Source organism: Artemia sp. Qi Xiang Cuo, chromosome 3 (assembly GCF_049724085.1).
Source record: "Artemia sp. Qi Xiang Cuo chromosome 3, ASM4972408v1, whole genome shotgun sequence".
Taxonomy (NCBI): Eukaryota; Metazoa; Arthropoda; class Branchiopoda; order Anostraca; family Artemiidae; genus Artemia; species Artemia sp. Qi Xiang Cuo.
The window spans coordinates 60,210,927-60,238,042 of NC_142796.1; the positions used below are offsets into that span (position 1 = coordinate 60,210,927).

The following is a 27,116-nucleotide window of genomic DNA, read 5'->3' on the forward strand; positions in this document are numbered from 1 at the left end:
TCATTGGCGCTTTACTGAAAACAATTCTTTGAAATATTTTAATTTTTGTAACTTTAAAATTAAAAAAATTAATTAAGATTTTAGGGAATAGATATCAGTATATGTATATTAAATTGGCAATGCACATTTTTTTTCAGTAAACTCATTTGAATTTTTTTTTTCAGTAAAGTACAAATTATATTCTTGCTTTTAGAAAGCATAGGAGTTTTGAACCCTACTCACATTAATTTATGCTCGTTTTGAGTTTGACTCTAATATTTATTTTAATTTTTGTTCGTTTTGGGTTTCATTTAATTATTGATACTGATTTGGGGTAGTTGTATGCTTGGTAGATTATATGATAGCCCGGACGCCAGGTGTTGAAAATGTGAACTATACCACGACGGAATGGGGCTGCTACGAGAATTAGCCTACCCTCCACCCCCTAAATTGACCATGCGGATTCAAAAATACCAATGGCACTTGCTTGCGAGTGGTGGAGCACTCCTAAACTTGAAGTTTTATTATATTTTGGTGTTTTATGCAAGAAAATGCATGTTCCACAAAGTTTGAGGTGCAGTTTTCCGCTCAAATAGAAATACCTAGAAGCCATAGAATGTTTTCATAACAAGCTAACACGATTAGTTACAAAAAATGGCAGAGTTAGAAAAAAAGGGCAAAACTATATGATTCTTGAACAGTCTTGGAAAGTATAAACAAAATCAAATTGAATATTAGATATATAATAATATTAATTGTTGAAAGATCCATCAGTTAAAGATTTTTTTTTACTGTAATTTTGATTTTCATTTTCAATGCTGTAAGAACTGGAAAATTATTAATTTTGTAATATACGAGTAATTCGTTTTCAGTGAAGCACCAATGACGCAGAAGGCTTTAGGTTTTTACAGTTAAAGAAGGGGGCAGCATCCGAATTTCGCTTGTAGTGAAACTATATTTGTCTTGACCAATCTTGAAAAGAACTAATAAATTAAACTGAATATTTGATGCATAATGATATTAATTGTTAAAAGCTCATCAATTAAAAATTTTACTGTAATTTTAACATTTATTTTCAATATTAAGTACAAAAGATAACATTTGTAATATATTTCCTTTTCAGTAAAGCGCCAGTGACGCTATAAGTCTTAGGCTTACACAAAGAGACGATACCCATAATTTTGTTCGCACTCATTTTCATTCGATTCGAACTTGATTTGCACATTCAATTTAAACTTCGCTCTTTTTACGATTTATCTATTCATTTACATTAATATATATTGTATGTTTGTTAGCATAGATTGTTTATTTAATTTCTGTTCGTTTTAATTTTCATTTATACTTTAATAGAAAAAATATTTGTTTTCGTCTTAAGCTTGATTTTCATATTCAATCTAAGCATTACTCGTTTTAAGATATATTTATTCATTTATATTATTACATTTTGTATGTTTTTTGGTATGATTATTTATTTACTTTCTGTTCGTTTCAGGTTTCATTTATTCTTAATTAGTAATTACCGGTCGTTTTGAGTTTGAATATTAACAGGTATTTGTATCTCCTGAGCTTTAAGTTTAAAATGGCCTTTACTTTTCTTTGAAAAACTTATTTTTCGGAAAGTTTTTTTAATTAATTTTTGTTCGATTTTTATTACTAAAATTTTCAAGTTGTTATGGCATGGGGGGGGGTGCTTACTGTCCGATTATTATTGACTTTAAAAATAGGATCTAGAACTTTCAATTTAAATCGAATGAGGCTTTTTTCAAAGTCTATACGATTACCTCTTTGATAAAAACCTTATATATGAACAATAGACAGCTTGCATAACTTGTGGACAGCGATTGACAACAATGAATGGATTGAAAAAATAGCTTCAATAAGGGGGTTTAGACCATTTAACTTGCTGACACAAAGGGATCACGACTGCTTGGAATTGACCTTAATAGGATTTTGTGTGCCAAAGCAATTTTGCATCTATCACAGAGTATGTATTTTAACCTTATAATTGGATAATTATAATAGAATTCCGATATGTTCTTCCATACAAAACCCCTTCCCGTCAGTTATAAACCCTCCTTGATAAGTTATCCACAAGGGCATAACTTACAACGCCTACACCTGGGCCCTGGTGGGCTATGTCGACACCGGAGTTTTTGTTATCAGAACTTTGAACTATTCTAACAAAATGTCTATCTAAAAATTTTATCTGATGCATTTAGGGCGTGGAGGAGGGAGAAGGGCTAGTTGCCCTTCGATCTCTTTTGACTCTTAAAAAGTAAACAAAAATTTTCAATTTTCAATCAAATGAGCCCTCTCTAAAGTTTATAGGAGAATCCCTTCCATAACAAATAATATGAAGGATTCGGATAATCCTTAAATTATACCCCTTGCCTTGAGGGCTGTGGGGGAGTTTTAAACCTTAAAGACCTAAATTCCAGAACTTAAAACTACGTTTAATTAAATAGCTCTCTCAAAATGTTGATTGACTATGTTCCGGAAAAAGGTGGCCGTGAACGGGGGTTTAGTTGTACTAAAATACCATTTGACTATTACAAAGGGCCCTAGGTCTCGAAATTTCAAATCGAATGATCGTTTTTCGAAGTTTCTAAAACACCGCCTTCTATAAAAACTTTATATGCCCCCAGGGCATAACTTAAAACCCTTGCCCTGAGGGTTGTGGGGGATTATCCCCCATAAAACATATTTTCTATCTGGAAATAAACTCAGCTGAGCAACATGGCTATCTCAAAATTTTGATTGGATGTGTTTGGGGGAATGATGGGCGTGGGAGGGGGCTAGTTGGCCTCCAATCACTTTCGAATATTAAGAAAGGCATTAGCTCTTTGAATTTCCAATTGAATGTGCCTGTTTTGATGTTTCTACGACAACGCCTTCTATAAAAACCTTATATGCCCCCAAGGCATAACTTAAAACTCTTGCCCTGAGGGTTGTGGGGAAGATTCCTCCTCAAAAACATATTATCTATCTGGAAATCAACTACACTGAACAAAAGAACTATCTCAAAAGTTTGATTGGATGTGTTTGGGGAAAAGGTGGGCGTGAGAGGGGGGCTAGTTGCCCTCAAATCACTTTCGATTATTACAAAGGGCACTAGCCCTCGGATTTTCCAATCGAATGAGCCTTTTTTGAAGTTTCTACGACAACGCTTTCTATAAAACCGTATATACCCCAAAGGCATAACTTAAAACCCTTGCCCTGAGGGTTGTGGGGGAGTGTCCTCCTCAAAAATGTATTTTCAATCTGGAAATCAACTACGCTGCACAAAAATGGCTATCTCAAAATTTTGATTGGATGTGTTTGGGGCACTGATGGGCGTAGGGGGGGCTAGTTGCCCTCCAATCTAGTCCCCCCACGCCCATCATTCCCCCCAAATCACTTCGCTACTATTGGGCAGCGTGTGTCATCATCGGTGCCAGTATTTGATCAAGATGGAGATTTTCGTCAGTTCCTACCTGAAGATTGTGATGTGTCTGCGTACCTTAAATCTGTAACTATTGATGAATTATTTGATGTTATAAATAATATGAAAAATGGAGCATCAGGAGGCGATTTTATTTTATTTCGTTGAAGGTTTTGAAGTCGATATTACCTGTTATATCTAGTCATTTTTTATGACTGATAAATAATTGTTTAAAAGCTTGAATATTTCCTGATTGCCTAAAGTGCGCGAATGTTATCCCGATATTTAAAGGAGGGGATAAGAATTGTTTTAGTGATTATAGACCGATTTCTTTACTGCCATTTATTTCTAGAGTGTTTGAAAAGTTGATTCATAGTAGGATGGTAAGTTTTTTAGAAAAAAGACAATTTTTTAGTTCTAGTCAGTTCGGGATTAGGAGTCATCATTCTACAGAGCATGCAGTTTTGTTTTTAACAACTTTTATTAATGATGCTTTAGACAAGGGTCTGAAGATAGCTTCGATATTTTGGATATTACTAAAGCATTTGACTCTGTTGATCATGATATACTAGTTCAAAAGCTATATAGTAGTGGGATACGTGGTGATTTTTTAAATGTCATAGTTAGTTTTCTTAGTGGAAGGACTCAGTGTGTCGTGATGGATGGAGTTACATCTAAAATTGAATATATTTCGATTGGAGTACCCCAGGGTTCCGTTTTGGGCCCTTTGTTATTTTTGGTTTATATTAATGACCTTTGTAGAGCTTCAAGTAATGTGTCTTGTTCTTTAGACCTTGATACTTACGGTACTAAAGGAATTCTACCATGTTTTGCTGATGATGCCCATTTCACTGTAGCTGCTAGAACTGAAAATGAGCTGATGACTATGTTGAAACAAGGTATTTCTTCGATTGAAAAGTGGATGCGAGTAATTAAATTGAGACTGAATCATAATAAGTCAAATTTTTTGATTTATGGTAGAATTACTGGACATTATCCATGGATTAATAATATAGAAGTAGGGCACCATACTATTGTAAGATCTACTAGTACTAGATACCTTGGTGTTATAATTGATGAAAGCCTTAGTTTTAAAGACCATATTGCATCTGTTAACAGCAAATTGTCTCGTAATATTGGTATTATGCGTAAACTTAGGTATCTTTTCCCGTGTGAAATTCTGAGAATGTTGTATTTTTCTATGGTTCACCCATATCTCATTTACTGTTGTATGGTTTGGTCGAAAACATTCGTAACTCACCTCCATCCGCTCTGCGTAACACAGAATATGGCAATTAGAGTTCTTTATGGTAATCAAATTGACCTATCTGCATCGGTGAGGCATCTTTACCGCGAGTATAAAATTCTACCGTTGGCAGGAATATGTGTATTCTATAATGCTCTGTTTATGTTTAAATATTTAGCTTCGGAGTTACCATCATGTTTTTCATGAATGTTTAGTCTTGCGTCTACTACTCACGATCATTTGACACGATCTTCTCAGTTGGTGCGAAGACCAGCTATGGTCACGTCTAGGTCTAGGTTTTCAATTCGCCATGTTGTTCCGTTAGTTTGGGAGAGTTTGCCAGAGGATTTGAGGAATGTTGGGGGTTTGCAGGATTTTCTTAAGTCACTAAAGAACCATTGTTTTGATGTGTATATTTTGAATGGATTATTCCACGCCACTTAAGTTTTGTTTTTGAGGAGGGTTTAGTTGCAGCTGAATATGATTATAATTATTATAATTTTGTTGGGTGTTGTTTGGAGGTTCGTTGGTTTTCGGGTCCGGTAAGTTGAGCTCTAATTATTTTTTTTTTTTTTTTTTTTTCTATTTCTTTTTTTTTTTCTTTTTTATTTTTTTTTCTTTTTTGGTTTCTTGGTTTTTTGATTTATTAGATGGGTTTTCTCCCGCACAAGCATTGCTTCAGGGAATCGATGATGTATATATATATATTTTTTTTTTTTAAATAAACCCATTGTTACTTAATCACTCTCCGATCAAATCAAATTTTGAGATAGCCATTTTGTTCAGCGTAGTTGATTTTCACATACAAAACATGTTTTTGAGGAGGACAATCCCCCACAACCCTCAGGGCAAGGGTTTTAAGTTATGCCCTGGGGGCAGATAAGGTTTTTATAGAAGGCGTTGTCGTAGAAACTTCAAAAAAGGCTCATTCGATTGGAAATTCAAAGGGCTAGTACCCTTTTTAATAGTCGAAAGTGATTGGAGGGCACCTAGTCCCCCCCACGCCCATCATTCCCCCCAAAACCTCCAATCAAAATTTTGAGATAGCTATTTTGTTCAGCGTAGTTGATTTTCACATAGAAAACATGTTTTTGAGGAGGACAATCCCCCACAACCCTCAGAGCAAGGGTTTTAAGTTATGCCCTGGGGGCATATAAGGTTTTTATAGAAGGCGTTGTCATAGAAACTTCAAAAAAGACTCATTCGATTGAAACTTCAAAGGGATAGTGCCCTTTTTAATAGTCGAAAGTGATTGGAGGGCAACTAGCTTCCCACCACGCCCATCATTCCCCCAAACACATCCAATCAAAATTTTGGGATAGTCATTTTGTTCAGCGTAGTTGATTTTAGGATAGAAAACATGTTTTTGAGGAGGACAATCACCAAAACCCTCAGGGCAAGGGTTTTAAGTTATGACCTGGGGGCAAAGAAGGTTTTATAGAAGGTGTTGTCATAGAAACTTCAAAAAAGGCTCATTCGATTGGAAATTCAAAGGGATAGTGCCCTTTTTAATAGTCAAAAGTGATTGGAGGGCAACCAGGCCCCCCTACGCCCATCATTGCCCCAAACACATCCAATCAAAATTTTGAGATAGCCATTTTTGTGCAGCGTAGTTGATTTCCAGATTGAAAATATATTTTTGAGGAGGACACTCCCCCACAACCCTCAGGGCAAGGGTTTTAAGTTATGCCTTGGGGGCATATAAGGTGTTATAGAAGGCGGTGTCGTAGAAACTTCAAAAAAGGCTCATTCGATTGGAAATTCCGAGGGCTAGTGCCCTTTGTAATAATCGAAAGTGATTTGAGGGCAACTAACCCCCCTCTCACGCCCACCTTTTCCCCAAGCACATCCAATCAAAATTTTAAGACATCTATTTTATTAAACGTAGTTTTAAGTTCTGAAAATTAGGTCTTTGAGGATTACAACTCCCCCAAAGCCCTCAGGGCAAGGGTTGTAATTAAAGGATTCTCAGAACCCTTCATATTGTTTCTTATGGAAGGGATGCTCGTATAAACTTTAGAGAGGGCTCATTTGATTGAAAATTGAAAGTTCTTGTTCACTTTTAAGAAAGCAACTAGCCCCTCTCCTTCCTCCACGCCCTAAATGCACCAGATAAAAATTTTGAGATATACATTTTGTTAAAATAGTTCAAAGTTCTGATAAAAAAAACTCCGGTGTCGACACAGCCCACCAGGGCCCAGGGGTAGGCGTTGTAAGTTATGCCCTGGGGCATAACTTATTAAGGGGGGTTAATAACTTACGGGAAGAGGTTTTCTATGGGAAGAACACACAGTAAATCTATTATAATTATCAAGCTAATTAGTTAAAGCAAATTCTCTGTGATAGATGGAACATTACTTTGGTGCCCAAGTTCCTATTAGGATTATCTTATCACAGGAAATATTCCTCTTTGTTGGCCAGTGAAATGGTCTAGGGCCCTTTACGGAAAATAGTTTATCAATCCATTGATTGTTGTCAATCGCTGTTCACAAGTTATGCAAGCTGTCTATTGCTCATATATAAGGTTTTTATCAAAAAGGTAATCGTATAGACTTTGAAAAAAGCCTCATTCGATTTAAATTGAAAGTTCCAGATCCGTTTTTTAAAGTAAAGAATAATCGGACAGTAAGCACCCCCCATGCCATAAAATCTTGAAAATTTTGCAATAAAAAACGAACAAAAATTAATTAAAAAAACTTTCCGAAAAATAAGTTTTTCAAAGAAAAGTAAAGGCCATTTTAAACTTATGATCAGGATATACAAATACATTTTAAAATTAAAACTCAACACGGCCAGAAATTACAATTAAAGAACAAATGTAACCCAAAACGAACAGGAATAAAGTAAAGAATCATGGAAAAAAAACATTCAAAAAGAATCAACATAAATTAATAAATAGATATTACAGTGATTAATGCTTAAATTAAATATGCAAATCAAGCTTAAAATGAAAACAAATATTTTGCTATTGAAGTATAAATCAAACTTAAAACGAACAGAAATTAAATAAACAATCAATGCGAACAAACACACAATATATATTGATGTAAATGAATAAATAAATCTTAAAACGAGTGAAACATAAATTGAATATACAAATCAAGTTTGAATCGAATAAAAATAAGTACAAACAAGAGTTTGGGTATCGTCTCACTGCAGAAGCCTAAAACCTACTGCGTCATTGGCGCTTTACTGAAAACGAATTATATTACAAATGTTTTCTTTTGTACTTAATATGGAAAATAAATATTAAAATTTCAGTAACATTTTGAACTGATGAGCTTTTAGCAATTAATATCATTATGCATCAAATATTCAGTTTAATTTATTAGTTATTTTCAAGATTGGTCAAGACAAATATAGTTTCACTACAAGCAAAATTTGGATACTGCCCCCTTCTTTATTTGTAAAAACCTAAAGCCTTCTGCGTCATTGGTGCTTCACTGAAAACGAATTACTCGTATATTACAAATTTATTATTTTCCAGTTCTTACAGCATTGAAAATGAAAATAAAAATTACAGTAAAAAAAAATCTTGAACTGATGGATCTTTCAACAATTAATATCATTATATATCTAATATTCAATTTGATTTTGTTTATACTTTAAAAGACTGTTCAAGACTCATATAGATTTGCCATTTTTTTTTACTCTGCCATTTTTTGTAACTAATCGTGTTAGTTTGTTATGAAAACATTCTATGGCTTCTAGGCATTTCTATTTGAGCGGAAAACTGCACCTCAAACTTTGTGGAACATGCATTTTCTTGCATGAAACACCAAAATATAATAAAATGTCAAGTTCCGGAGTGTTCCACCACTGGCAAGCAAGTGCCATTGGTATTTTGAATCCGCATGGTCAATTTAGGGGGTGGAGGGTAGGATAATTCTCGTAGCAGCCCCATTCCGTCGTGGTATGGTTGACATTTTCAACACCTGGCGTCCGGACTATCATATAATCTACAAAGCATACAACTACCCCAAATCAGTATCAATAAACAAATGAAACCCAAAACGAACAAAAATTAAAATAAATATTAGAGTCAAACTCAAAACGAGCATAAATTAATGTGAGTAGGGTTCAAAATCCCTATGCTTTCTAAAAGCCAGAATATAATTTGTACTTTACTGAAAAAAATTCAAATGAGTTTACTGAAAAAAAATGTCCATTGTCAATTTAATATACATATGCTGATATTTATTCCCTAAAATCTTAATTGAATTTTGATTTCTTAAAGTTACAAAAGTGAAAATATTTCAAAGAATTGTTTTCAGTAAAGCGCCAATGACGCAGTAGGTTTTAGGCTTCTGCAGTGAGACGATACCCAAACTCTTGTTTCTAGTTATTTTTATTCGATTCAAACTTGATTTACATATTCAATTTAAGTTTCACTCGTTATAAGATTTATTTATTCATTTACATTAATATATACTGAATGTTTGTTCGCATTGATTGTTTATTTAATTTCTGTTCGTTTTAAGTTTCATTTATACTTTAATAGCAAAATATTTGTTTTCGTTTTAAGCTTGATTTTCATATTCAATTGAGGCATTACTCGCTTTAAGATCTATTTATTCATTTATATTATTACTTGTTGTATGTTTTTTGCTACGATTGTTTATTTCATTTCTGTTCGTTTTGGGTTTCATTTATTCTTTAATAGTAATTTCTGGTCGTTTTGAGTTTGAATTTTAACAGGTATTTGTATCTCCTGGGCTTAAGTTTAAAATGGCCTTTACTTTTCTTTGAAAAACTTATTTTTCGGAAAGTTTTTTTTAATTAATCAGATAAAAAACGATCACAAAGGAGCCGCTTAGTGAGCTGTATCTAGTTAAAATATATAGTTCCATTGTGGTCCAAGATGAACAGGGGTGAACGAGATGAACATAGGGTGTATATTTAAGGTTTCAAAATAATTTTTTTTAATAATTTATAACAATTTACATATATATATATATATATATATATATATATATATATATATATATATATATATATATATATATATATATATATATATATATATATATATATATATATATATATATATATATATATATATATATATATATATATATATATATATATATATATATATATATATATATATATATATATATATATATATATATATATATATATATATATATATATATATATATATATATATATATATATATATATATATATATATATATATATATATATATATATATATATATATATATATATATATATATATATATATATATATATATTCCTTTTTTTATGTGCTTATATATATTATGTGCTTGTATGTGCTTTATTGCATGTGCTTTTTTAAATGCTTTATAAAAGTGTTTTATTTTGTTTTGTTGGCCCTTTACAAGCTAAGCTTCTTGTGCATGCAAAAACCTTAAGTTTCTTGATTGATTGATTATACCCCCCTGAAAATACCCTCCCGAAAAATACCCCCGGAAAATACCCCCCCCCCCCACGGAAAATACCGCCATAGAAAATATGCGCTGCCTAAGTAAAGAACGATGTTGGCACAATGTATTATTTATTATTTTATTTTTTCTCCATACCCGGGCACTTCGTATCGAAGGAATTGTAGAAACTTCGAAAAGGGCTCATTCGATTGGAAATTGGAGTGGCTAGTGCCCTTTTCAATAGTCGAAAGTGAATGGAGGGCAACTAGAAACGCCCATCATTCCCCCAAACACATCCAATCAAAATTTTGAGATAGCCATTTTGTTCAGCGTAGGTGATTTCGAGATAGAAAATATGTTTTAGAGGAGGACACTCCCCCACAACCCTCGGGGCATGGGTTTTAAGTTATGCCCTGAGGGCATATAAGAACGATGTTGGCACGATGCATTATTTTTTTTTCTTTAGAGCAGGGCACTTCGTATCGAAGAAGTTGTCGTAGAAATTTCAAAAAACCGAACTTTCGAATGAAAGTTCAGTTTGGCTAGCCGATACTTACCTCATACGTTGGTACATCTATTAACGAAAGCTTTCTCCGGTTTTGCAATATAAAGACGGGGTCAAAGACACAAAAATTCCTCCAAAAAACAAAAGTTTCCACAACTATCCAGTCCCTCTCCATGGCCGATTCAGACCAGTTTCTATTTTGAACTAAATCCCTTATAATTCCTTAACTCTCTATGAGCGGAAGGGAGGGACTCTATACACCAACGTATGTAAGTATCGTCTAGCCAAACTGAACTCATTCGAAAGTTCGGTTTGGTGTCGCCATTACCTCATACGTTGGTACATCTATTAACGAAAGCTTGGATTCCAACCGATTTGGCGGTGGGTTCATAAATCAACTAATATAAAATATTAGTTTCAAACTCAAATATTCAAATGTATAAACTATAAAACTGTCTGAACCGCAACGAAATGTAGAGCATCGGTTCGATCTTCTATTTTATGAAGATAGTGTTGTCCAGGAGTAGATTCCGAAGACCAGACAGCAATACTCATTATATCTGCAAGTGGTACTGATTTTGATCGCGCCCATGACGTCGTCATGGATCTTGTGTCATGTGCTTTCCTTTTTCTACACTCTTCTTTTTCTGCCTCATATGCCATAGTTATGGCCTGCCTTATCCGAGAAGAAATGGTCCCAGCTGCCACCTCTCGTGGTGCTGTTTTAGAAAAAGGAATGAAGAACCTTTTTCTCCCTTTTCTGACCGCCACGTTAGCTGTTCGCTGTGCGTAGGCCGGTAGTATCCTCACTGGACACAAAGCTGGATCTACATCTAGCGCGGGAAGAAGGATAGGAGAAGGTATCTCATGAGGCTTCACGGTTTTGGGTCTAAACGAAGGGAGAAACTCGAGTTACTGAATTATCCGAAACTTGTGCTGTACTGAAAGACAAGGCATGTATTTTACTCCTTCGACGACCAGATGCGATGGCAGTAATGAATACCGTCTTAAGAGAAACATCCTTCATATCAATATTCGACAAGTCAAGAAATCGTGAAGTTCTAAAACACCTTAGAACAAGGCCACGACCCTAGGCAGGAATATCATGTTGTGTCCGAGGTGACTCGTGCCAAAATTCTGTATCATTTTCGTCAAACAAGTATCTTTGCTGATATCTGTTCCTGTAGCTAGAGCTAGCGTTCCGCATATTGCTGCTTTATAACCTTCTATCGTTGATGGTGCGAGGTTTCGACCAGTCTTTAGATATATCATGAATTCTGCAACTGTCTGAGTACTAGTTGCGAGAGGATTAATCTTCCTTTCACTATACCAACCTACGAACACTTGCCGTTTTCCATTGAACAATTCAACGGTAGATCGTCGCTGGACCGGGCAATAGCACGGGCTGATTCTTTAGAAAAACCTCTCTTTTCAAGTCAACGCTCGATATCTTCCATCCATGTAAATTAAGATTCCTTAGTGCTGGGTGGCGAAGTCGACCCTGCTGGAGGAGATCTGACTAATCTCCGAGGGGTATAGGCAAGTCTACTAGCAGGTTGAGAAGATTCGTGTACCAAGCTTGGCGAGGCCCTCTCGGAGCAATTAGCATTATTTGGCGGTTCACAGACTTTCAAACCTTCTCCAGAACCTTTGGGATCAGGGCAAATGGAGGGAAGGCATAACTGTGTTTGTTCGACCAATCGTGGACAAGGGCATCTGCGCCGATCGCAAGAGAATCTGGAACTGGTGAGAAATATACGTCGATCATCCAGTCCAATCGAATCACGAATAGATCTACTTCTGGCAGTCCATACTCTTTTGACAGGGCTCTGAAGACACTCTCGTTGAGACTCCATTCTGTGGGCAGACCTTTTCCTTCTCGTGACAGTGTGCCGGCTACTAGATTGAGTGACCCAGCGATGTGTCTTGCCCTCAAGTGAACGTTCAGGGCCATCGTAATCTCGAAGAGCTTTATGGGTTCCTCCTCTAAGGAGAAAGAACGGGTTCCGCTCTCTTTGTTTATGTAATTGACTACAGTCGAGTTCTCCGTCGCTACCATGACTACCTGGTTTCTTAGCTCCTCCGCAAAGGTTTTGATTGTGTTGGCTACGGCTCTCGTCTCGACGCAATTTATATGAAGAGATTTCTAATCTGGAGACCAAGATCCCGAAGTGTCTTGATGTGGGTCCTCTAGATAGCCACCCCGCCCGTAGGTTGAGCTGTCGGTGAATATTGTTTTGGAAACAATAGGGGCTTGAGAGGAAGGCCTTGACTCAGCCAATCTTTGTTTAGCCACTGTGAAAATGCCTCTTTCATCTTTGTCGTAATTAGGATGTTTAAATCTATGTTGCTCCAAGACTTGTCCCCACAATCTGAGCATTAGTAACTGACATTTCCTGAGATGTAGTCTGTTGAAAGGAATTGCTCTTGAACACACATTGAGGAGTCTAATCAGCTTCATCAGTTGCCTTATTGAGGCATGCGATTTTTCCAGAGCTGCCTTGATTGCATGTATCTAGTTCTGAATCTTTTCCGGGGTTAGGTACACCCTCTTTACCACCTGGTCTACCAGAAAAACCCGAGAAATATGATCCGTCGCATAGGTTGCAATTCTGATTTCTCGCTCCGCATGAACCCAAGTCTGTGCAGGAGAATTATCTGATTTCTCACTCAGTATGAACCCAAGTCTGAGCTGGAGAATCATAATGGTCTTTACATTGTTCTGTACTAATGACTTTTGGTAATGTGCAGAAGAAGTTCATGTAAGCATGCAATTGGATGGTTTGAAGATGGCCATAGCTCACGATGGCACTTTGAACTGATAGATTTTGTTTTTGAAAGTAAACCCTAACCTCATTCTGTGAGTTACGTCCTTAAAATCGGCGGAAAACATGAAATACTTTCCAGAGATAATAATTTTGAGTATGGTCTAGAAAGAATATTTGAAAGATGCTGCTGACACCTATTAACAGAATCCAAGAACTTTATCAGTTCATGGGTTAGCGTCAGAATGGACGTTCTCTACCTTTAACATCTTTATGACAGTACCTTACGTGATGTCACTGTATGATAGTTAGCTTAGAGTCACTCACAAAGAACACTTTAAGGCCAAGAATAACTTTCTGTCAACTGATATGAGCTGTCTGTCCTCTACTTATCCAGTTGATGGTAACAAAGTGAACTTCGGGTTTGTGCGTGGTGCCTGTGAAGCTGAAAATGCGTCTTGACATTTGTAAGCTCTCGCTCGGTCCGGGATGTCGAAAGAGTCAAAGAAGTACTACGTTTTGAAACGATATTTTCTTCAATATTATAAGTATATACTGTTATCCAGCCTGCATATCATAATTGTAATTGGACGCTGGAAGTAAATTCAACTCTAATCACCAGAAAAACTTACTACATGCCAGACCAGACCTATAGGTTAGCGCTGTAGTCGTTACAATACTATGCAATGACGGTACGTACGTCCAAGGCGTCGTGACCTTATATAATGGCGGTCTGTAATTCCAAAGCATTATGAACTTATGTAATGAGGGTCTGTACTCCCAAGGTGTTATGACCTTATGTAAAGGTGGCCTGTACACCCAAGGTGTTAATACCTTATGTAATACCAGTCTGTACGCCCAAGGCGTTATTACCTTATATAATGACGGCCAGTATATTCTTTATGTAATGAGTTATATACCATACCATAAATATTGGGTTTAATACACCCAAATGATTAAAATACAAATAATTACAAATAAGACACAAAAATTCACTTCTGTAATATTCTGTTTCATGATTTCTGCGTACTATCAGGGTTGCCAGCTGCCAATATCTAAAAAGGTGTAAAAACTGAGAAAAAGGGGGAAACTTCTCAAAGAGTGAAAGTCCGTGCTTTCGCTCGGCCCGGTATGTCGGGAGGATCAAAGAAATTATCATGTTCTGAGAGTGGCTTATTCTTTGTTGTTGACTGCAGTTCTTCTGAGCGCTGCTTGATGAAGTTTTTCAGCATTGGGAAGAAAGGTAACGTGATAAGCGGCTTTCTCTTGAATGGCTCAATTGCCAAAACCAGCTCTGCTGCCGAGCGAGGCTGTTGGACGGTAATGGTAGGCCTGGGGCAAATGGTGTCACCCAGTACTTCGTATACAAGGTCCTGCGACTCTGCCAAATTGACCATGCCATCCGTTCCGGGATCGGTGCCTAATTTTAACCAACTATAAAATCTTTGTTATTAGATGCTGGGCCTAATCTGAGATGCAATCTCCAGACCAACTTATCCCTTGCCAGAAGGCCTACAACCTTGTGTAATGGTGGTCTGTACGCCCTAGGCGTTATAACCTTATGTAATGACGGCCTATACGCCCTAGGCTTTATGACCTGATGTTATGACGGCCTATACGCCCTCGGCGTTATGACCTTATGTAATGACAGACTGTACGCCCTAGGCGTTATGACCTTATGTTATGACGGCCTATACGCCCTAGGCGTTATGACTTTATGTAATGACGGCCTGTACACCCAAGGCGTTATGACCTTATATAATGACGGCCAGTATATCCTTTATGTAATGAGTAATATACCATACCATAAATATTGGGTTTAATACACCCAAATGATTAAAATACAAATAATTACAAATAAGACACAAAAATTCACTTCTGTAATATTCTGTTTCATGATTTCTGCGTACTATCAGGGTTGCCAGCTGCCAATATCTAAAAAGGTGTAAAAACTGAGAAAAAGGGGGAAACTTCTCAAAGAGTGAAAGTCCGTGCTTTCGCTCGGCCCGGTATGTCAGGAGGATCAAAGAAATTATCACGTTTTGAGAGTGGCTTATTCTTTGTTGTTGACTGCAGTTCTTCTGAGCGCTGCTTGATGAAGTTTTTCAGCATTGGGAAGAAAGGTAACGTGATAAGCGGCTTTCTCTTGAATGTCTCAATTTCCAAAACTAGCTCTGCCGCCGAGCGAGGCTGTTGGACGGTAATGGTAGGCCTGGGGCAAATGGTGTCACCCAGTACTTCGTATACAAGGTCCTGCGACTCTGCCAAATTGACCATGTCATCCGTTCCGGGATCGGTGCCTAATTTTAACCAATTATAAAATCTTTGTTATTAGATGCTGGGCCTAATCTTAGCTGCAATCTCCAGACCAACTTATCCCTTGCCAGAAGGCCTATAACCTTGTGTAATGGTAGTCTGTACGCCCTAGGCGTTATAACCTTATGTAATGACGGCCTATACGCCCTAGGCTTTATGACCTGATGTAATGACGGCCTCTACGCCCTAGGCGTTATGACCTTATGTAATGACAGCCTGTACGCCCTAGGCGTTATGACCTTATGTTATGACGGCCTATACGCCCTAGGCGTTATGACCTTATGTAATGACGGCCTGTACGCCCTAGGCGTTATGACCTTATGTAATGACGTACTATACGCCCTAGGCGTTATGACCTTATGTAATAACGGCCTGTACGCCCTAGGCGTTATGACCTCATGTTATGACGGCCTATACGCCCTAGGCGTTATGACCTTATGTAATGACGGCCTGTACGCCCTAGGCGTTATGACCATATGTATTGATGGTCTATACGGCCTAGGCATTATGACCTTATGTAATGACGGTCTATACGGCCAAGCTGTTATGACCTTATGTAACTCATAAAATATAAACATATGAAAGGTATTATCCATACCCAAATACTGGATTTACCGCAGCTAAACCATTAAAATACAGATAATTATCTGCCCTACTAAACACCAGGCCTAGAATAAAAGTAGATATTTATATAAATATACATAAATTTGTTAAAAATGTGTATATGTTTCATATGTAGGAAACCTAGGAGAAACATTTCTGAAGTGCATCAATGCATTTTAAAAACGCATAATGGTCTATGTTATCAAAGTTTAGACAAACAATAAAGTTTAAAACGAAAAAGGTTGCAAAATTTACATAATACGGTTTTTCATCTTTTCATCATTTGAATTAACCATTTAGCGGCACAAAAATGAACAAAAGAAAGACTCGTGGAACAGTCTTTTAAGGTACTAAAAATCAAATCAAAAAGTGAATTTTCATATCGCAATAGTGTCCTGGATATCTCTATTGCAGAAAGTATAATCATTAGCAAACATTACACAAATTCCCAAAAAGATGTTATGAATAATTGTGCAATATGCATGCTGGGAGGGTAAGAAATTCCTCTCCTATTACACAAATATTTTGAGTATAAACTCATGTTCTGTTTTACTAATAAAAATGTTTTATATGTTGAATTAAAACCAAGAACTACCTTGGTTAGTGTCTATCCTTATGACCCCCTGTGCCACAAAATAGAAACTGGTCTGAATCGGCCATGGAGAGGGACTCGATAGTTGTGATAACGTTTGTTTTTCGGAGGAATTTTGGTGTCTTTTGACTCAGTCTTTGTATTGCGAAACCGGAGAAAGCTTTCGTTAATGGCTATCTCAAAATTTGAGATAGCCATTTTGTTCAGCGTAGTTGATTTCCAGATAGAAACTTTGTTTTTGAGGAGGACACTCTCCCATAGCCTTCAGGGCAAGGGTTGTAAGTTATGCCCTGGGGGCATATAAGGTTTTTATAGAAGGCGTTGTCGTAGACACTTCAATAAAGGCTCATTTGATTGGAAATTCAAAGGGCTAGTGCCCTGTTTAATAGTAAAAAGTGATTGGAGGGCAAATAACCCCCCACGCCCATCATTCCCCAAACACATCCAATCAAAATTTTGAGATAGCCATTTTGTTCAGCGTAGTTGATTTCCAGATAGAAAATATGTTTTCGAGTAGGACACTCCCCCACAACCCTCGGGGCAAGGGTTGTAAGTTATAACCTGGGGGCATGTAAGGTTTTTATAGAACACGTTGTAGTAGAAACTTCAAAAAGGGCTCATTCGATTGGAAATTGAAATGGCTAGTGCCCTTTTTAATAGTCGAAAGTGATTGGAAGGTAACTAACACCCCTTCCAAGCCCACCATTTCCCCAAACACATCCAATAAAAATTTGAGATAGCCAATTTGTCCCACGACGTTCAAAGTTCAGGAAACTATACCTTTGAGCAGGACACTCCTCCCAAAGTCTTCAGGGCAAGGGTTATAAGTTATGCCCTGCGGGCATATAAGGTTTTTATCGAAATCTTCGTCGTAGAAACTTGAAAAATGGCTCATTCAATTCGAAACTCAAAGGACTAGTGCCCTTTTTAATAGTCTTGAAAGTGATTTGGGGGCAATAAACCCCCCTCTCATACCCACCTTTTCCCCAAACACATCCAATCAAAATTTTGAGATAGCCATTTTATTCAACGCAGTTGAAAGTTTTGGAAATTAGGTCTTTAAGGATGACGAACCCTCCCTCCACAGGCCTAAGAGCAAGGGTTGTAAGTTTTGCCCTGGGGGCATGTAAAGTTTTTATTGAAAGCGCTATCGTAGAAACTTCAAAAGGGCTCATTCAATTGGAAATTGAAAGAGCTAGTGCCTTTGTTAATAGTTGAAAGTGATTGGATAGCAACTAATGCCCCTCTCACGCCCACCCTTTTCCCAAACACATCCAATCAAAATTTTGAGATATCCATTTTGTTAAACGTAGTCGACAGTTCTGGAAATTAGGTCTTTGAAGATGGCAGCCCCTTCAGAGCCCCCAGAGAAAGGGTTTGAAGTTATAATCTGGGGGTATATAAAGTTTATATAGAAAGCGTTGTCGTAAAAACTTCAAAAGGGGCTCATTCAATTGGGAATTGAAAAGGCTAGTGGCTGTTTTAATAGTTGAAAGTGATTGGATAGCGACTAACACCCCTCTCACGCCCACCATTTTCCAAAACAAAATTTTGAGATATCCATTTTGTTGAAAGTTCTGGAAGTTCAACGTAGTTGAAAGTTTTGGAAATTAGGTCTTTTAGGATGATAACTACCTCAGAGCCCTCAGTGCAAGGGTTGTAAGTTATGTCCTGGAGGCGTATAAGGTTTATATAGAAAGTTGTTGTATAAATCATAGGCAGCGCGATCGCGCTGCCTAAGTAAAGAACGATGTTGGTAAAATGTATTATTTATTTATTTTATTTTTTTCCATACCACGCCACTTCGTATCGAAAGAGTTGTCGTAGAAACTTCGAAGAGAGCTCATTCGATTGGAAATTGGAGTGGCTAGTGCTCTTTTTAATAGTCGAAAGTGATTGGAGGGCAACTAGTCCCATCCCCCCCGCGCCCATCATTCCCCCAAACACATCCAATCAACATTTTGAGATAGCCATTTTGTTCAGCGTAGTAGATTTCCAGATAGAAAATATGTTTTTGAGGAGGACACTACCCCACAACCCTCAGGGCAAGGATTTCAAGTTATGCCCTGGGGGCATATAAGAACGATGTTGGCACAATGTATTACGTATTTATTAATTTTTTCCTTTAGACCAGGGCACTTCGTATCGAAGAAGTTGTCGTAGAAACTTCTAAAAGGGCTCATTCGATTGGAAATTGGAGTGGCAATTGCCCTTTTTAATAGTTGAAAGTGATTGGAAGGCGACTAACACCCCTTCCACGCCCACCATTTCCCGAAACACATCCAATCAAAATTTTGAAATAGCCATTTTGTTCAGCGTAGTTGATTTCCAGATAGAAATTATGTTTTTGAGGAGGACAGTCCCCCACAGCCCTTAGGTTAAGGGTTGTAGATTATGCCCTGGGGGCATATAAGGTTTTTTATAGAAGGCGTTATCGTAGAAACTTCAAAAAAGGCTCATTCGATTGGAAATTCAAAGGGCTAGTGCCCTTTTTAATCGTGGAAAGTGATTAGAGGGCAAATTAGGTCTTTTAGGATGATAACCCCCTCAGAGGCCTCAGTGCAAGGGTTGTAAGTTATGCCCTGGGGGCATATAAGATTTTTATTTAAAGTTTTGTCGTAGAAACTACAGAAGGGCTCTTTTTAGTAGTTTATATAGAAAATTGTTATAGAAATTTCAAAAATGGCGCATTTGATTGGAAATTGAAATTACCCTTTTAAATAGTCGAAAGTGAGTGGTGAGTAATTAACCCCCCTCTTACGCCCACCATTTTCCCAAACACATTCAATCAAAATTTAGAGATAGTCATTTTGTTCAACATAGTTGAAAGTTCTGGAAATTATGTATTTAAGGATGACAAACCCCCAGAGCCCCAAGGGCAAAGGTTGTAAGTTCTGCCCTGGGGGCATATAAGCTTTTCATAGATAGAGTAGTCGTAAAACTTCAAAGCGGGCTCATTCAATTGGAAATTAAGAGGGCTAGTGCCCTTTGTAATAGTCGAAAGTGATGGAGGGTAGCTAACCCCTTTCTCACGCCCACCATTCCTCCAAACATATCCAATTAAAATTTTCTGATAGCCATTTTGTTCAACGTAGTAGAAAGTTCTGGAAATTAGGTCTTTTAGGATGATAACCCCCTCAGAGCCCTCAGTGCAAGGGTTGTAAGTTATGCCCTGGGTGCATATAAGATTTTTATTGAAAGTTTTGTCGTAGAAACTTCAGAAGGGCTCATTTGATTGGAAATTGAAAATGCTAGGGCCATTTTTTATAGTTCAAAGTGATGTGATAGCGACTACTGCCCCTCTCACGCCCACCATTTCCCCAAACACATCCAATCAAAATTTTGAGATAGCCATTTTGTTTAACGTAGTTGAAAGTTCTGGAAATTAGGTCTTACACCCTCCTCCCCGCACTCAGGGCAAGGGTTGCAAGCTATGCCCTGGGAGCATATAAGATTTTTGTTGGAAGTTTTGTCGTAGAAACTTCAAAAGGGCTCATTTGATTGGAAATTGAAAGGGCTAGGGCCATTTTTAATAGTTGAAAGTGATTGGATAGCGACTACCTCTCCTCTCAAGCCCACCATTTCCCAGAACACATCCAATCAAAATTTTGAGATAGCCATTTTGTTTAAGGTAGTTGAAAGTTCTGGAAATTCGGTCTTAGAGGATGGCAACCACCCTAACAGACCTTAGGGTAAGGGTTGTAATTTATGCGCTGGGGGCATGTAAGGTGTTTATAGAAACCGTTGTCGTTTCAAAAAAGGCCTCATTCGATTAGAAATCGAAAGGCCTAGTGCCCTTTTTACAGTCGAAAATGATTGGAAAGCTGTGGAGATCGATGTGGGTATAATGTATTATTTTTTGTTGTTTTTGTTGTTTAGACCAGGGCACTTCGTATCGAAAGAGTTGTCGTGGGAACCTTGAAAAGGGCTCATTCGATTGAAAATTCGAGGGGCTGATGCCCTTTTTAATAGTCGAAAGTGATTGGAGGGTAACAAATCCTCCTCCCACTCCCAAGCCGACCCTCTCATTTGCCTATTATGTTTAAAAACTAAATGTTGCCTTAAGATTAAACCAAAATGCAATGTGTAAATGCTAATTCCCAATAAGGAATCTCAGCAGTATCCTAACAACGACTGAGGGTATTATTTTCAAACTTTCGGGGCTACTTCTGCTCTTAAAATTTAACCAAATCAAAATAACGTAAATGTATCCAAGCTATCAAAGAAAGTAAACAGATTTTTTAGCGAATGGTATCAAGTTTTCCAAATCAGGTCAACTAGAGGAAGTATGAAACTAAATTAAACAGTACTATGTGTGTCCATATTTTTAAAAGGGTGTATGTTGTTAAAAACTGCTGAAAATTTTTCTCCAGCATACAAATAGCAGGCCAAACTATAAAGTCTTAAAAAAACAAAAAGATCTGAAGTATTATTTTCTTTTTCCCTGAAAAGACACTGTCAATATAAAACGAACAGAAATTAATTAAAAAAAACTTTTTCACAAAATAAGTTTTTCAAAGAGAAGTAAAGAATCCCATTAAACAAGAAATGAGCAAAAATAAAATCAAATAATCTACCGAGCGTGAAACCACCACAAATCAGCATCGATAAATAAATGAAACCCAAAACGAATAGAAATTACAATAAATAACCGAGTCAAACTCAAAACAGCAGAAATTAACATAAGTCTGACGCAAAACCCCTATGCCTTCCCAAGGCCAGAACAAAACTTGCACTTTACTGAAAAAATACAAATGAATGTGCATTGTCAGTTTAATATACATATACTGATAATTTAGTAATCAAAATGTTAATATTATTTGATTTATTAAAGTTACAAAAGTAAAAACATTTATATTATATAAGCAGCAGATTTCTTTAATAAAGAAACAAGCAATATTTAAACATTAAACTATTAGTAATATAGCAAATAACTTTAATGTCACACTGTATACAAAAAAATTACATAAACTTAACTGTTGACCTCAGTACCAAGGGGAGAGTCATGAATCCCCTGAAAAATTCTTCCTGTCGCTTTTTGAAGATCTGCTTGCATCTTAGTCTAAATGACACTAATTGGTACAGCACTGGTGCGTTTCCTATAATTCCTTGAACTCCGACGCACAACATAATTATTGCGCGTGTATAGCTTTTTCGCAATTTTTTCCATCCTTAGAAGGTTGTGACCAGTCATAACTTACGCAAGATACCTTTTGTTTTCTTGTATAACAGGTTGTCTTGCGAGTACGCTGAAGCAATAGCCCATACATCCTACTACTATTGCATATTTCCTTTTACGCCTTAACTTCCGTTAAATTACAATGTCTGCTTTCTTTGGAAGACGAAGTCATGTTCACACCCTTCACCGCCCTTCAAACTGTTCATCTATAGATATAGATAAAGATCTATCATCTATAGATATAGATATATTCATCAATAGAAGATAAAGTACATGACCTTTTAGCAAATAAGAGAAATTCTGGATCAGTATTTTTAGCGTCTAGATTAGATTTACGGCCGAGTTAAATCTAGGGCTGAGGAGTCGATAGATCATTAACTCCGACTATTTCCGTCTCGCATTCAACACTCATAGGAAGCTGATAAGAATTGACTCAACGTGGTATCTGAGGAGTATAAAATCACATGACCTTACCATGCACAATTATGTATATTTTTTGTTTCATACCGGTGGTGGCGCTACTTGTAGTACTGTTGTAACGCTATACGGCATGTGGCACTGGTAGTTTTAATTTCCTGACAAGTCTACTTCTATCCGGTGGTTGATATATGCTGGCTTCTAATTTGGAGTCCTAGTGTGAAGATTGTTCAACTTTCCCTTTTGGAATGTTTAAGTTTAGAGTTTGGAACTCTTTTAAGTTTAGAATGTTTTACATCCACTTCGGCTTTTAATCTATAGTTACCAAACTGGGGCTCCCGTTTTCTAATATCGCACCACTCAGGATATTCATTAAAAGTAGTGTTTCCTCTCGGAGTGGCATCAATCAAAGTAGTTTTTACCGCTCGAACTATTTATTGAAAATATTTGGAGTGCATTATATTGAAATCGAAGCATGTACATAACTGTTACAGAACTCCTGAATACTGCAACACTTAGAATACTTTCCAGAAAGGCGTTTTCCCTTTCGGGGTTTGAGTTTTCTTATTAACACTAATTCTATGCATAGTTAATTATACTCCTGCCTCCAACTTCAAAGCCAATTTCTACCAACCGCAAAATCTTTAGCAGTAGAGTAAATGAAAAGCTTCTCGGACAGTGCTTTCTTTCATTTTTTCTACCCCCGACCCCCACTCTCCCAAAAAAGAATGGGGGGTAATATTTACTTGATCATTGGTACTATATCCTTTAATATAAACTAAAATGACACCATTTTCAGCTCTAACGCTTTTAAAAAATTAACATCCCAATTCCTGACAAAAAATTTAACACCCACTTTGGAATAAATCACCGTAAACCATACAATTGTCCTGAGTGCGGTCGTATAATTTTTTTTTTAAATGCTGTCGTAAATCCTCAGCCAAAAGCAACAGGAAGTTCAAAAAAATTAATAGTAATCTAGTCTGTTATTATCAAACACTGTGGTAGCACAGAGGATCGATGTTCTGCTTGGCATTACGGGGCCCAGGGTTCGATTCTCGCTGCCGCAAGGTTGGGCGAAAGGTCTGATATGTATCCCTGTAAAAAAAAAAACAAGGTACTAAAACGCCAATTCGACGCCCTATGCGCCATCAATGGATCTGGAGGATCTTTGAGAAGACTGCGGTGACTTGGCCATGTCCTGAGAAGACCCAATAACCGCATCATCAAGCATGTGCTTCTTGCGGCTCCTTTGCTAGTTTGGTACAGATGTCCTGGCAGTCAATTGAAGAATTGGTGTCACAAACGATTTCGATACCACTGGTGGACTTTGAAAGTTTGGCAAAAGGTGGGAGAGCTGCAGGCTCCGGGTGGCTGAAGAGCTGGTGCAAGATCACGACACATGTGAGTCAACCATATGGAATCTTTTAGATGCCGGATGAGGCGTCCACGTCTGATCCCGCAGCAAGTACAAATCAGTGTAAGTACTGGATGATCTTTATCATTTATCCTGTGATTGTCATTGTCTCTTTCTCTATGAGTATTCGTATGTAAGGTCATTGCTGAGCTTATTGCTGAGAACCTGCTAATGGTTCTTATATTCAATTATGTCGCAATTTCATGCCAGAGTTGCTTGAAACATCATCGATATCCACTATAATATCTCGGTCCGTAGAGATATGTGAGGGCCCGTTCAAGCTGTCCTCTCCTGTCTAATTCTGGAGACTTGATTTCAGCTACTTTAAAGTACACAAAAATTCTGTCTAAACTCCAAAAAATCCTACTCCAACTGCCTAGAAATGCAGCTGAAAACTTTAGTTCTAATAGTTGAGGAAATAGTCACAACCAGCGCTAATAGCGCCTCCTACAAATTTTCCTCTCAGGACACTTCGCGCTGCTATCATTTCTTTACACTTGTGGTACTAATACCAGCATATAATACCAGCAAAGGCCCTCCTGGACCTTCCCCCTAAATACACCACTACCAACCTTCCCCATCCTCGAACAAATTCTTAGATAATTAGCTGCGCTTCCTAAACATGCAAATAATGAGGTTAAATCAAACAGTTCGTGGTAACGAACTGTAAGTAAGGAGCGACCCGGCTCAATGGTAACCGAAACTCTAAAAACCGGAATTTTAGTACCAATAGATACATCAAAAGAATCAAATTTTAATTCTGATTTCAAATATATAAGTTTCATGAAGTTTAATCTTACCCATCAAAAGTTAAGCGCCTGAGAAAATTTGGCTGATTTTTGAAAAAAGGGGGAAAGACCCCCTAAAAGTTATAGAAAACTTAATGAAATTCACACCATCATATTCAGCGTATCAGAGAACCCTACTGTAGAGGTTTCAAGCTCCTATCTACAAAAATGTTGAATTTTGCATTTTTTGCCAGAAGAAAGATCACGGGTGCGTGTTTATTTATTTTATTTTTTTTTTTTTTTCCCAGAGGTAATCATATTAACCCAGTGGTCCTAGAACATCGTAGGAGGGCTCATTGTAAAGAAAATTAAAATTTTTAATGCTCTTTTTAAGTGACTAAAAAAATGGAGGGAAACTAGGCCCCTTCCCACGCTCATTTTTTCTCAAAGTCACCCAATCAAAATTTTCAGATACCCATTTTGTTTAGCATAGTCGAAAATCTAATAAATATGTCTTTTACGATGAATTAATCCCCCACTGTTCCCAGGGGATGGGCTGCATGTTTTTAAATTTGCCCATTGATTGAATTTTTTTTTGTTTTTTGGTAAGTATACAGACATTTTCTGTAATAATTTTTTTTGGTGGGGGGGGGAGGGGGCTGGAGGAGGGGGTTAATTGGGATAATCTTTCCGTGGAGGATGTTTCTTTGGGGTAAGGGACATTTCTATGAAGGGGGCGCCGGATTTCCAAGCATTATTTAAAAAACGATCAGAAATTAAATTTTTGTTCAGTTACTTTCAGTTGAAAAAACAAGTTTTTTCAACTGAAAGTAAGAAGCAACATTAGAACTTAAAATGAACAGAAATTATTACGTATATGAGGGGTTTCTCCCCCAAGTCAATACCTCGCTCTTTACGCTACAGTTTTTTTAGTGCTTTCAAAAAAGCTATCTATTCTAATTAAACGGCCTTTGTGATTCAGGGGTGTGTGAATTAAATTTTTTTTTTAACTTTTAACGTAAAGAGCGTGGTATTGACTAAGGGGAAAACCCCATCATATACGTAATAACATAAACGTAATAAAAAAAAACAACAAAAAAAAAACAAGCGATACGGCTTAATAGCAAGAGAAACTTTTAAAAACGGAACTTTGATGTCAATAAATGTATCAAAAGAATGGGCTTATAATGCTGATTCTAAATATACAAATTTTGTTAAGTTTAGTATTACTCATCAAAGGCTACGAGCCTGAGAAAACTTACCTGATTTTTTAAAGAGGGGGAAACATCCCCTAAAAGTGAAAAAAAATTAATGAAAATCACTGTCAGATTCAGCGTATCAGAAAACCCTATAACATAGGTTTCAAGCTCATATCTGCAAAAATCTGCAACTTTGTATTTTTTTCCAGAAGAAAATATGCGACTATAGAAGTTCGTTACGTAAGTTAATTTGTAAATTACGCCAGAACAAAATTTAGAGACAGCCATTTAGCAAAAGAAAAGTAAAATTTTTATGCAATTTTTGTTTACTTATTCAATGACGGCGAGCGAAAATAAAAGCTGCATTAACTAAAAAACGATCAGAAATTAAATAAAAAAAAAACAAGTTTTTTAAACCGAAAGTAAGGAGCGACATTAAAACTTAAAACGAACAGAAATTATTCCGTATATGAAAGGGGCTGTCTCCTCCTCAACGCCTTGCTCTTTACGCTAAAGTTTGACTCTGTCTCACAACTTTATTTTTTAAAACAATAAAAATAAAAAACATATACGGAATAATTTCTGTTCGTTTTAAGTTTTAATGTCGCTCCTTACTTTCAGTTTAAAAAACTTGTTTTTTTATTTAATATTTACCAAGAGCGGTGTATCAACTCAAATTCTCTTGCGATAAATCTTACTATAAAAAGGATAAAAAAGACATACGTAAATAAGATTCTCCTTGAAGCGTTTTTCCAAGTTATCGATGAAAATACTTTCTGAGTGAATATCTTCTAATAAAACAGCGTCTTGAACACCAATGACATCCCTCTGAGCCAAGTCGCTTTCCATGGCTAATCAAGAACCTGGAAAATGAGTTCTAATTAAGGGTAGCAGAAGAGTTAAGCATTTGGTCGTTTTATATACGCTAAAGACCTGGAGGGAGCCAGAACCCAAGTTCTACATATATATATATATATATATATATATATATATATATATATATATATATATATATATATATATATATATATATATATATATATATATATATATATATATATATATATATATATATATATATGTGAGAAGTTTGACTTTCTCACAACTCTTTTTTTTAAACAATAAAAACTTTAGCGTAAAGAGCGAGGCGTTGAGGAGGGCAAAGCCCCTTTCATATACGGAATAATTTCTGTTCGTTTTAAGTTTTAATGTCGCTCCTTACTTTCAGTTTAAAAAACTTTTTTTTATATTTAAAGGCTGCGAAAGCGGGGGTTTGGGGGGCGGTAGCCCCCAACTGTGCCTCCTAATCCCTGTATGCTTTAAGGTTCGACCTTGTAA

The 27,116-nt window shown here is 36.7% G+C and overlaps 1 protein-coding gene across 1 annotated transcript in view; it reads right to left on the minus strand.

Annotated features, from left to right (window-relative positions):
- The window catches only part of LOC148954356 (unconventional myosin IC-like), a 63,691-nt gene extending 37,049 nt beyond the window's left edge, over positions 1-26,642 (minus strand). The window contains exon 1 of the mRNA XM_089086246.1: positions 26,502-26,642. Coding sequence (XP_088942372.1) covers positions 26,502-26,627 — 126 coding nt within the window. The 5' untranslated portion in view covers positions 26,628-26,642. The remainder of the gene's footprint in view (positions 1-26,501) is intronic.
- Between the last annotated feature and the right edge of the window lie 474 nt (positions 26,643-27,116).